Source organism: Falco biarmicus, chromosome 10 (assembly GCF_023638135.1).
Source record: "Falco biarmicus isolate bFalBia1 chromosome 10, bFalBia1.pri, whole genome shotgun sequence".
In the NCBI taxonomy this organism is placed as follows: Eukaryota; Metazoa; Chordata; class Aves; order Falconiformes; family Falconidae; genus Falco; species Falco biarmicus.
Window position 1 is genome coordinate 30,626,713 of NC_079297.1, and position 12,983 is coordinate 30,639,695.

At 45.9% G+C, this 12,983-nt stretch overlaps 1 protein-coding gene across 7 annotated transcripts in view; it reads right to left on the minus strand.

Annotated features, from left to right (window-relative positions):
* TUB (TUB bipartite transcription factor) overlaps nucleotides 1-12,983 on the minus strand; it is a 164,889-nt gene that overhangs the window by 70,524 nt on the left and 81,382 nt on the right. For 2 of the 7 annotated variants that reach the window (XM_056353732.1, XM_056353729.1), the window contains exon 1: nucleotides 3,930-4,087. The exons of 1 other annotated variant lie outside the window; for it this stretch is intronic. In XM_056353732.1, the coding sequence (XP_056209707.1) occupies nucleotides 3,930-4,015 (86 nt within the window). In that variant the 5' untranslated portion in view covers nucleotides 4,016-4,087. Of the gene's footprint in view, nucleotides 1-3,929; nucleotides 4,088-9,899; nucleotides 10,375-12,983 lie in introns of those variants that run through there. 4 more of the 7 variants (XM_056353734.1, XM_056353735.1, XM_056353736.1 and 1 more) reach the window with 4 other exon arrangements.

Consider the following 12,983-nt stretch of genomic DNA (forward strand, 5'->3'; position numbering starts at 1 on the left):
GTTGCTTTACTATCTCCTGCAATTTTTGTTATGGCTTATATTATTTGGTACCACTTCAATGAAATGACAGCTTTCAGAAATCATAATTTATTGTGAGTAAAACTAATTTTCTAAGCCCTAAAATCTTTCCTCTCAAGTCTAAAGTTTACTGGATTCTTTTGCCAGAAATCTTTGAAAGAGAATCCCAATTTATCAAATTCAAATCTTGTAAACATAATGATCTCCAGAGTTTCAGGAGAAAATCTGGGTGATGGGGGGAACAGGCCCAGCCCATGCCAAAATAACCTGAAAGTCCAGGCACTTATCTGAAGTATTAGAAATATCTTCCTAAGGAATCAAACACACAGGGCAGAGATCTGAACACTTGAATTTGCATATCCCACTTTCCAGGCTATGCAAACGTAATTCCACATTTTTTCCAACAGAATAACCTGGACGTCATTCTGATACAGGGTGCACAGGATAGGAAAACTTTTTTCCTTCCAGTACTACTCAGAACAACATCTACCTTCCAAAGCCCCAAGCATATAGCACTAAATGAATAAATAACAGAAAGTGCCTGAGAATCAAAACAGGAAGGAAAAAGGGAAGGAAGGAAAAAAGGAAAAAGGGAAGGAAGGAAGGGAGAACTTTAATTTAATTTATATTTCTCATGTGCTGTTTTTTCTTGATCTTTAAAATCTGTAAGTGATATTCAAGCCTCAAGGAAGTAATTAACAATTTTGCAAGGTGCATCAATACTGCCAGAATACTACACTATATCATTATTTGAAATAGCTAGCATTTAAAAGGCATCTTCCAGGATGCCTCAAAATCTAGCGATGTCATGATCTTTTTGCACTGATAGGATGGGCCAGTTTCTCAGGGTATTAATATAGTATTCCATAATTAATATATCTGGCATATCCAAGAAGAATTATTCTAGTGTTCTGAAAAGCCAGAGCCTACATTAGGCTACTTATAGATGGCCAGTGCTCCTAACAGCCAAAAATTAACATTCTTATTTTAGACCAGATAACTTTTAATTTGAAGTTACATCGACATTGTGAACTGTGCTATGATAGATAACCCAGCTCGCTGTAAACAAGCTAACACGTACACTGGAAACAATTTAAGTCTGATAGTCCCTCACTGCTCACAGACTGCACTGCATTGCTCCTCAAAGGAGGAAATCACTTCGCATTTCCCATGTGGTCGTACGGCTGCCTTAGCTCATGTGCAGCTCGCCCAAGTGCCTTGCTGCTGCACTGCAGTATGCTGCACGGACCTACCACGGAGATCAAATACAGAAGGAAAGGATTTAGCCAATTTGACACCAAGCAAAGCTGCAGGGCTCTCCGTCTCTCCGTCAGCTGTTGAGGTGAGCAGCTGCGGTGAGCACAGCTGAGGGAGCATGCCCAGGCAGGGGAACTCCTCCATGTAGTGACAGAGCTCCAGGGAGGTGAGTAGGCTGAGGAGTATCAGGGAGTGCGAGAGAGAGGTAAGACTACCAGAATGGCACCCTAGCTCCCTGGGACAGGCTGGGCAGGCAAGCAGGATGCATGGCACAGAGGGTTCCCTGTCCCCTCTCCACCTGGCTGAAGGCTATTAGGAAAAATTTCTTCACTTAAGGGGTGGTCAAGCACTGAAGCAGGCTGCCCAGGGAGGTGATCGAGTCACCAACCCTGGAGGAATGCGTAGATGTGGCGCTTAGGGACATGGTTTAGTGGTAGACTTGGCAGCATTAGGCTAAGGGTTGGACTTCATGACTTTAAGGGTCTTTTCCAACCTAAACAATTCTACAGCTGCATAGATTTAACGACAGGCAATATGTAGAGGCACTTGATCTCTGCCTTACGGAGAGGCAATAAAACAATGCTAGTGCTATTCTAGGGCAAGCACAAAAACTTTCTCTAAAACCTTATACTTCACTTTTTAAATCTGCAGCAACAGCCAGTGAAGTGATTTAAAATTCAGTAACCTGGAAGAACCAATTATCAAGATCCGATTCATTGGTGTGTAAAACATTGTTAATGTCATTTAATGTTGCCCTACAGACACAGTGTCCCAATAGATGCATTATTTACCTGTATAACTAACCTAAAGTTCTGGATAGACGTATAAGAGTTCATGCAATCCCTGGGTCTCCAAAAGACTGTTTAATAGAAATGCATGCTCCTAGCTTGAGTTTTGGGATTTATATCTGTCAAAAATACTGGGATGTATTCCAAAGTACAGTAAACGTCTTAGTCTTTCAGTTGCCACTCAATCTGATCTGAACAGTTAGTCTAAGTGTCATTGTCCTGCCAAGTTATCTATTATTTAACTTCTACAATACAGCAAATAATTTCCTCAAACTTTCAGATGTATTTTTAATTATTTTTTGTTACTGCAGAAAAGTGAAAATGCTGCTGTAGTAGTGCTGGGCAGCAACAAACTGCTCTGGAAAAAACAGAAACCAATTTTTCCCTATGCTTCTTGCTATGGGTACCGTTACTGGAAATAACTAGCCTTTAGCTTTATTCATTTTGCTTTCAAACTGATACCAAATTTGAAAGACAGGCCTGTTTACATCCCTTGCCTAAACACTGATCAAATACTGACGTATCTGTATTTCACTTGCAGACACAATTTCCAACTTAGTCATCATCTGAAGTTAATCAAGGAATTTCTTCATCTTGTAATTTCTCACCTGCAGGTAGTTAGAACTGTGATTACAATTAAAATTACCATTAAAAACTTCACGCTGTGGTTTCATTACCTGTGTCAAATGAGCTATATTAATTATGAATTATGATACTCACAACCTTATGTTAACATGCATCTCAACAGGAACTATGAAGTTTCCACTGAAACCTGCAATTCAAGACTTAATTCTGGTAAACATCTCAGAACTTAAGCTAAAACTCAACTTCACGAAAGAATGACTCAGGTACTTGTGTTGTCAGAGAGCAAGGTAAGTATGTCACTCACAAAGTGCACTCACACGTTCATATTAATGTATTATATACGGCTTGCCATTATTTGCTCAGCTAATACATAAGCTCAGACAAGGTCATGGAACCAAACCAGTTCCCTTTTTTAAGTCAAGAGAAAGGCTCTTGTGGCACCTCTTTCTGACTGCTTCTTCCAGGCAACCACGCCACTACATGTAAGGCAGAGGGCGGTGTTAGACTCTACAGCATCCCTACCCCAGGTATAAGGGTAGTTGTCTGACTGCACAGAATCAGCATCCAAGATCTGCAGGGTTCTTGTACTGGCAGAAGCAGTTACTATCCTCTGCTGTATAAGGCTCTACTGCATCTCCCCAAAGGAAGTGTTTTAAATTGGGTCACATCTTCCCTTTAAGGATAAATAATAGATTAATATGTAATCTCTCAACTTATTAGCAATCCAAAAATATGAAAGCTACTTCTGCTGTAATCACCAAAAGGGAAAGTAAAGATATATTTTAGCTTCTTAATAATGTAAAAGAAAAAAATACAAATACATCTACTAAATAATTTAATTACAGAGCAAACCCAGCATTTAAAGAACTTCCCAAGTGTCAAAGCTACACAATGTAAACATAACCTAAAATTATTCAGTAGATGACCTGCAATACATCCAGTTACTGAACATGTATAAAACAAAAAAAGCTACATTACCATTAAGTATTAGACAAAACAAGCTGGTGTAAGACAACTATGTCAGCAAAAATAAAAAAAGGTTTCATCTTTTATCACACGTACTCATCCTGTTCCAAAATAATTACTCCAGTCTTTCTACTTTCTCCCATAGTTACCTTTGCACCCCCTATCCACCCTTTTCTGGGAGCACATTTTCTTACCTATTTAAGTCACTATCCCCTTACTTCCCATTTTCTTAAGAACAGGACAGTCAAAAGAAGCTGATGATTCTATGTAACAAACTTGAGTGCAAAAAATAAGTATACCAACAACTGTCCTGACCTTCTCGCTCGTATTTTACGCTGTTCTTTTGATTCCATCTTCTGAAAATACTCCAGACTGCCGACTGTCTTGCTGTGTGGCTCCATACCGTTACCACTACACCAACAGGAACAGAGCCCTGAGACGGGTCACTTCCTCGGAACTCGCTGGAACCATTCTGGTATTACGTCATAACGAAAGAGGTTCCAGAACTCTGAGAGGCGTTCTGCTCCACACCGCCCTCTATCGGCGTGACGCAGGTTATGAACGAGAAGGGCATCTCCTAATCCCAGTTACCGGCCTTCATATACTACGGGAACAAAAGCTTTAGCAATAAGTGAGATATAAAATAAATACCGTTTTTAACATCCATGCTTAAAGCAATAATCTTTGAATAATCTGAAATTCACAATAATCTTCAAAATAAATAAATTCAGCTTTAAAAATTGCAAACAGTACTAACTACGTAAGTAAGGCAGTAGGAAGTTGGGATGGGTTTATTCAAACCCACACAGTAAAAAACAAATTAAATAGCAAACATTTACAGAGAAGGGTATCTTCTGCAGGGACCATGTAGCTGGCAGGACAGAATTCTATTTTCATAAATACGCTCAGAGTGGAAAAGAGAAGAAAACAAAAAAGACAGCAAGGGGAGCAAGATAGGTACAAACAGCAAAAAGATACCGGTTCATAAAGAGAAAGAACAAAAAAGCATGAATTAGAAAATGAGGTTAAGTCAGCACGAGGGGAAGAGGCACAAGGAAGAAGTGTGAAAAAAATCCAGCTCTCTAGAATGGCAATTTTTAGTTACTAATAAAAAGTACCGCCTTCCAGAAAAGCTGCTTGCATGCCTAAATAGATGCTGCTTTAGGGAAAGTCCAAAAACCCTTTGGCATAAGAGTCAAAACTGTCTGACTCGGGGAACTGCTAAAGGAGACATAGCATTTCATATTCACTTTCCGGCTGTGATCCAAATCTGGCACAGATGGCTTGTAGATGATTGTCACTGCCAGAAACCTGCAAATGATTGTTGCTACCAGAAACCCATTGGCCTATTATGAAATGAGTTTCCGTCTCAATCTGGATGTCAATACTGCAAAGGTGGGAAGGGGGCAAGGAGGGGGGATGGGGGTGTGACAATACCCTAGGAAAACACACCTAGTTGGTGTGGCTGCTTCTCTGTCATAAGGCCCAAAGCACACCCTGCAAGAGGTGGCAAAGCCCCTTACTTAAATCCACCTTTGGCACACTGCAAAGCATGGGATGACTAGGTTTCACTCCCCGCTCTGCAGCTGATCTCCCTTGAGCCTTGTCCCATTTCTATTTAAGCCGCTTCCCCGCAACTTCCACAGGTCTCTATTTCCCTTGCTGGTAAACCTGAAGTGATACTTCATTTTCGTCACCTCTTTTCTGCCTGGTTGATTTAGGCTATCAGCTGCAGGGTAGAAATTGCCTCCGACATGTGTTTGTACAGCTCCCTAACACCGATGTTGGGCAATACAGGACCTTGATCCCAGCTGGAGTCTCCATGCACTACAGCAGTAACACCCTATATAAGAGCACAGACCCCCATGAAGAGAGAACTCTAACTTATAACAATTTAAAAGCACACAAGTAGGCTAATTTTATACATCGCAATAACCTGAGACAGGAGACAGCCTAACTGAGAGGAAGCACACGCTCTTTGTACTCTTTTCCTTAGAAAAAGCAGCTCTCATAAATTATCAATGCCATTTCCCACAGCAGGCAGCTGAGAACAAGCTTGCCTGCATTGTGATGCACTCAGTCACAAACTGCACCTTGCAGCGGGGTGAGCCCGCTACCTGCACTGCTGCCTTTAGACTGTCGAGGCTTAAGGGTAGATAACATCCCAATACCTCAAATAAATGCATAGAAACAAGTGTGGGACAATCTTGGTCTTCAAGACCATTATTGTTCCAGGACTTGTTTACACATCACACTTAGAGAAATCTTATCATCTGTTCTAATTGTCATGATTCATGAATTTACAACACAGCTGTGCTCCACAATTTTCATCCAACTGTAATCCCTCACTCTGCAGATAAATAACTAGTGACTGTTTATAGCTGCAATATCTAAGCACAGCCTTAAAACTTCAGAACGCATAAAAGCTACAAAAAATTGAGCATAACACAAAAGTCACAAGTAAAATCATGTATATTACTACCATCACCACATACATTTCAAGACGTATTATGCCACTCAAAATACATGCTGTATAATCTGCTTTATACAGCACCAGACCCCTGTCGCACAGTTCATGGGTTCCCTTTGGGCTATGGCAGGTTTATCCGCACAAACCAAGTCTCAGTAGAATTACACAGACACTATAAAGAGAATTCTGGGGACTTGCGGCAAATTTATTCCTATGTGGACTGCACTTTTCAGCTGACAGTGTTTATATATTTCTCATTATACAGTTTAGATAGTTTCGTAAATGCTGCTTATTAAGTTATAGCATTAAGATTTATTGTTAAAGAAGCCAGTGAAAATGTAAGAACAAATAATAATGACAGGGACTGGGACCTTACTGTGACTGAGTTTATTAATACTTTTATCTTCGCTAGCAACAGTTTCATTTAACCATAGTCATGTAGTGCGAGGAATGTGTTCGCTTACTCAGGACACACCAGCATAAAATAAAAAGTAATATGTTAATTTCAGAAATTCTATAAATTAAAAACAAGTTCAGGAAAAAGATACGAAACCAAAACATATAATATTTTTGAACAAAAAAGCTGAACTCCTGTGAATCTATAATGACTCCCAGATACTTCTGCTTTGTATTTTCTACTGGAAACTGCTGAAGGATACCAAAGGAAAACACTACTGTGCCTGAGAACAGAATTCCTCAAGAAGCTACACCTTACTCTCAACTGCATCAGGAACCACCTTTGGGGCTGGGAGCACCTACGTGAACTGCAGCTGATTTTTCACTTGCATCTAAACTATTTTGATTCTTTATAATAAAGGACAGAAACATCATTAAAAATGTTTCTGTTTAAAGAATTCCTAGTTCATTGTACCTGGTGTGAAGCTCCATACAAGTGCTTAATCATATGCTTGAACTATCTATGAAACAGTTTCATGAACATAAATGCAATATATTTCCTTTTAAAAACAATTTCTCAATTGTATTTCATAACACTAGTGAACTCAAATCCCCTCATCCTATAACTATTACTATTTCAAAAGTAGAACATGTAAGAGAAGAAGAAAAGACATTAAGGGCAAAATGCTGAAATCACAAACTCACAAGTAATATGAAACTCTTATTCACCACAGCATGAAAAAGCTAGCACTGACACTTAAAGAATTGCCTACTATTTTTTGTTAATCCACCCAAAATTTTCTCAGTGTCTTAAAAGTGGAAGCATAATATGCTTTGCAAGTTTTGGACATACATGTGGATTGCTTAATGAGTTGTGCACAACACACACAACTGATTCCCCCTGGCTCGTTTCACTTGTAAGGAATAACATGACATTTTATTAAAGAAGAAAACCACTTCTCTGCTTGAATTAATTCAGGTATATAGCTGCATGCACGTTTGATTGCCAGGACGAATGACATAAGCTTAGGGGTCATGCTACCATTTTAAAGCCCGTGCCAAAGTTGAAACAGCTTTGCCAAGCTCTGACAAGGGCTTGCAGCATTTTCTAGCACACTGTAGATCAGCAAGGCTCAGGCTATGTCACACCTATCTTTACAGACTTCAGCACGCTCTGTGCTCTGTCCCCCACACTAGCAGCAGTGGCACTGTTGGCCATTACATACTACCCAGGCCATAAAGAAGGTGGGGAACAGGCCCCCAGGCTTTGCTAGTCAGCATCCATTGAATTCACTACAGTAAACAAAGGTCTGAAGCAACAGAGCAGGTAAGTGTGGGGCACTTCGCTCACAGGGAGATGCACAGAAGGGTGCACATCAGGCCTTTCCCTCTCCTCCTGGATTTCACTCCCACAAAATGGTACTTTGACCTAATTTACTAATACAGTGCTTTCATGGGGAATCTCAGTCACATATGCATTCAGAAACGCTTGTTCCCTGGGTAAGTATGTTTACGGGATTCTGCAGGATGCTTTAAACGAGCAGGTTCAATGAGATTTGCAATGATATACCTCTAAACCAGGAATTAGCTCTGAAGACTGAAAAATAACTCAACTTCTTGAGAGAAGACTAGGTTAGAAGCCTAAACAAACACTTCAGAGCAGAAGCGCGGTTTGTTTGCCTTTTGGTTTGGAGCAGTCCTCAGCAGTTTCTGACCATAAACATGGTTAACATTCAAAAATAGTATTATATCAGAAAAGACATGAGTATCATCAGATCTGTGTTTCTCTGAAGATCTGTGTTTTGTCTCCCTTTGCTTTTCTGAACGGCACTGAGCAGAAACAATAGAGATGTTTTATTTCCTTCTTTGAGGCCACTGCTACAAAACCCCACAGCAAACTTTGGCATTGGCCTCTGCAGAGCCTTGTGTACAGTGAGAGAACGGAGAAACAGTTCCTCTGCTGCTGGGAAGAGCTATGAACAGCTGTTCTGGTATTTTTGCCTTCATTACAAGGCTTCAAATTGCATCAGAATGCATCCGCTAGTCATTTTTGAAGCCTTATTACCAATTCCTTATGTCTTTTCAAAACACATGGTCTGAAAGAGCTATCGGAGAAAGAATGGTGATATTCTTGGGTCCATTGTAATCAGATTTCTTTAATTCTGATTCTTATATTGATTAGAACTATCACGTGCACAGATTAGAACAGCAGGCTTCCACTTGTGCATCTACCGCTTATATATTTCTCTGTATTAAGGAGTGAAAAAAAAAAAGGAAAAAAAAAAGATTAGGTAGATATCCTAAGCTAAACCATCTGTTAACAACCAGACCAATTAAACCAACCCGCTTTGCTGCCTTAGCCAGAACACCTTTTTAATCACGCTTTCATTCTGCAATCATTCAGTTTGAAAAAGATTCTTCAATGAAAACTAAAGAACCCCATAACGCTAACGTCGCTCCGAACAGCACACTCAGAAATGCTGTCATTATTGCTCCGCAGCGCAGCACAGCACAGCCCATCCCGCCCGGAGCTACATCTTCTTCGGCTCGCTTCCTCCTCGCACTGGCAAGGCAGGAACAAACTGTTCTCTTCTTCAAGCCGCAAACGCTCCCGCTCCAGAGCCGGGCGCCCGTGGTAGGGAGGGGCAGGGCACGGCCGAGCTGGCCCCAGCTCCGCAAAGCGCGGGCGGGTAGCGGGGCCCCTGGGCAGGGCGAGCGGGGCTCTCCGCACCCCGGGGCCGGGGCCGCTCCCGCGGCGCGGAGCCCCCGCTGTGCCGGCTGACGCACGGGGCTCTCGGGCAGCGGCCGCCGCACGGCGGCTCCCGTAGCTTATGGCAACGGCGGAGCCAATGGGAGCCGCTCGCCGGGCGCTGCTATGGCGATCCCGCTCCCCGCCATGGCGGCATCGCCGGTCGCCACCGCTCCGCGCCGTCAGGCAGCGGCGGCCGCGCCCGCCGCCCCGCTCCCGGTGTGGCGCCTAGCGGGCGGAAGGGGCGGCGAGCGCCCGCCGCCGGGTCCCCGCGGCCGAGGCGCGACGGCCGCCGGCGCGGCGCTCCGCCCGCTGCCGCCCGGCCCACCGGGGGGGGCCCTGTGGCGGAGGCAGGGAGGAAAGCTCTCCCGCTCCGGAGCCGAGTGCGGCTCTCCCAGCGGCGCTCCCGCGGGCCTGACAGCTCTCCCCAGTGACCGGCCCCTGAACTTCGCGGAGCGGGACCGGCCCGAAGTTGGGAGGCGGGACCGAGGGCCCCGCTCCGAGAGCTCCCGGCAGGCACAGCCCGCGACCCGCTCCCGCAGGCGGGACCCACCGCCTCCCCGCCGCGTCCCAGCCCCGCCGCCGAGGCACGGGCGCCGACCCGCCAAGGGGTGGCGGTTCCAGCCCGGGAGCAGCCCCGCTCCCTCCCGCCGCAGGGTCCCCCCCGCACCTGTAAGGGATCCAGTCCGCCTGGTGCCTTGAAGTCATCTCTCCCCGGCGACGCTGCCCGGAGCCGAGGCGGGGGACGCGGCCGCTGCTGCCCGAATCGGAGCCCGCCACGGCGCGGGCAGCATCCTCCGTCAGCGCGCGGTTATCCCGGCAGCGGCCGCAGAAACATCCCCCCGGGGAGGGCTCCCAGCGGCGGGCCGGGCTGCATGTGGAGGGGGGCGGCCGGGGGCAAAGGGAGGCGGCTCCCAGCCCTTCCTCCCTGCCCGGAGCGGCGGCTGTCGGGCACCGGAGCGGGGGAGGGGGACGCGGGAGGGGGCGGAGGAAGGGCCAGCAGCGGGCAGGGAAAGGCAGGGCAGCAGTGCCGCGTCCCCGCTGCCGCTACCCGCCCGCCCCCCCGCTGCTGCTGCCGCCGCCGCCGTGCTCAGGCATCGCCCGGGCGAGGCGGGCCGCGCCGGGCTGAGCCGCCCTCCGCGCCGGGCCCGCCCCTGCCCCGTCAGCCGCGCCGCCACTGACTCAAGGCCGGCGCCCGCCCCAGCACTGGGCATGTGCGGGGCGCCGCGGCCGGCGAGGGCCAGGCTGGGCTCGGCAGCGGCCGGGCCCCGAGACGGGAAAAGACGGCGCCCTGAGGCGGGCAGCGGCCGGGCCCCGAGGCGGGAAAAGATCGATCCCTGAGAAGGGCGACGGCCGGGCCCCGAGGCGGGAAAAGGCCGAGCCCAGAGGCGGGAAAAGGCGGTGCCCAGAGGCGGGCAGCAGCCGGGCCCCAGGGCGGGAAAAGATTGTTCCCTGAGGTGGGAAAAGACCAAGCCCTGAGGCGGGCAGCAGCCAGGCCCCAAGGCGGGAAAAGGCCGGGCAGCCCTCACAGCTGACTGAGGCAGGGGAGAGGTGTGAGGAGAGCTCAGGCCATGCTTATGCACTTTTAAGTCCAGCCCTTTGAGCAAAATCTATGTAATTCAGCAACTCAACCCAAAATGGCTGAGGAGCCATGGTTTGGGGTCCATTTGTAAAAGCTTAATGCATCCCTTAAGGGAAAATTCAAGTTTTCGCCAATGCCAGACTGGTGCCTCATGGTGATGCAGAGCCACTGGGACATGGTGGCTGCAGCCCACGTCTGCTGGCCCTGGCACAGCCATGAGCACCAGCAGCTCACCTGGGGAAACCATGGCAGAAGGCTAAGGCTGGCTGGGAGCAGAGTGCAGCCATGTCTACCTGAGGAGCCCACCTTTTGCTACGTGTGTCTTACAGGCCACCATCTGCTCCTCCCAGCAAGACCAGCTCTGCTCCAGCTCTACAGCCACAGCAGAAGTAAAACCCATTTAAACTATTGACCTCGTAAATCCCTCCTCCTTCCCTCTGGCCTTGTGTCAGACTATATGCCTCTGAAACAGTTCCTGACTTTGTGGAAAAAATAGGATCTGAAGAAAGAAGGAACTAGTGAAAGACAAGGATTAATGAAAAATCTGTTTGCTTTGAATAATGTCTGATCCCTAGGATCTCAGAAGTTTTGTTTAGGTAACGTTTGTGCTGTGTATGGAGGAGACACTTAAAGGAAAGAGTTGTGAGTTAGCTGAAGTCATCTTTTTGCACAGAACAGGTGCTGTGAAATGGAAGTTATATGTGGCACCCAGTGTACCCTGGAAAGGCTAAGACGGAGGGGGGCACCTAAGTGACAAAGGCATGAAGCTCTGACCTACTAAGCCATCCCCAAATTGCAGTGTTGGTCTTGTGCTTGATGGTGTGAACTCATGTGGAAGAAGAGTACAGTACAGGTTATCTCATTGCAAGGTATTGCAGAATTAGAAGGAAGGATGAATGATTTAGGTTTCGGAAAGGTGCGCATCTGAGTGGAGAGTATAAAAAATGTTCACCTAAGAAAATAGAGACAGGGAGTTTAAAAGTAAGTGTCCAGAAATAGCAGAGCAGAACAGCAGAAAAATACCCTTTTGTTTTGATTTTATAGCATTAAAAAACCCAAGGCAGCATTATTTTGCAAATAAAACCACACTGAAGGAGATACTTTTTCATACAACATAGATTGGTAGAGTTCATTACCTAAGAGCTTGGCTGGGGCCAGGAAGCCAGAAAGAGTCAACAGAAGATGGCACACTTGACAGCAGAAATATTTCCATATTCTTCACTGTCATAAACTCTTGGGAAGCTATTTTGTTTTAAAGCCAGAAACCAGAATTTAAACATTTTCCAGAAGTTGAAATGAGGTCTGCCTTTACGGAAGAATTCTGTCACATCCGTATGGATAAGTTAACTTACTGCTTTCTTTACCAGCATCAGGCACTAGACTTGACCTCCCTTCCAGAGAGGAACAATGGTCACCACTACCTAGCGAGGAAGCAGCTGCAGGAGAGAGAATCTATCTGCTGGTACTAAGCTGAATGTTTTTTTAAATATGCCTATTAACGGGGACTTCTTTAGAAAAGAAGACAGACAAAAACTGGAAGTGTTTCGCATCTTCAGAGTCAAAAGCTCTCAAGGCTAACGATTAGAATATCTATTTTCAAAACACTGTAAGTATAAAGTCTGATAAATGAGCTAATGCACACACATCAAAAAGATCCCTCTGAACCTTTGAGTGATATGAAATGTGGAAGTGCTATACCGTCATTTAAACAGCCCAAGACCACGTTTGTGTTAACAAATACAAAGCATACCAGGGTTACTGGATGTTCAAATGGGAGGCCATCAGGGTGTCCTGGAAGATGGGGTTGCACAGAGCATAGTCTCTGTCTAGGGAGAGCTGACACGAGAAGAAAGATCAGGAAAATTGTATGGGGAGAAAGGAAAAACAATTCTCTGATATTTTATCTGCTTTTATAAGGTTTACTTACACCCCCAGCCTTCTTTCTCATCCTCCCCCACCCTGATTCTCCCTCATCCCTTCACCATCTTGGGTCACTTGCTTTTATACTGCCTCACTCTCCAGCTTTGGTTCTTTCTCACTGGCAATGTGCTGCCCCCATTTCTGAGCAGGTGAGCTGATCAGAGAGTTAATTCCAGCCCTCTGCAGCTGGCAGCATTAAGAGCGGGGTTACTGCATATCTCTAACTCTGAGCAAGGTCCCAAATCAGTAGTC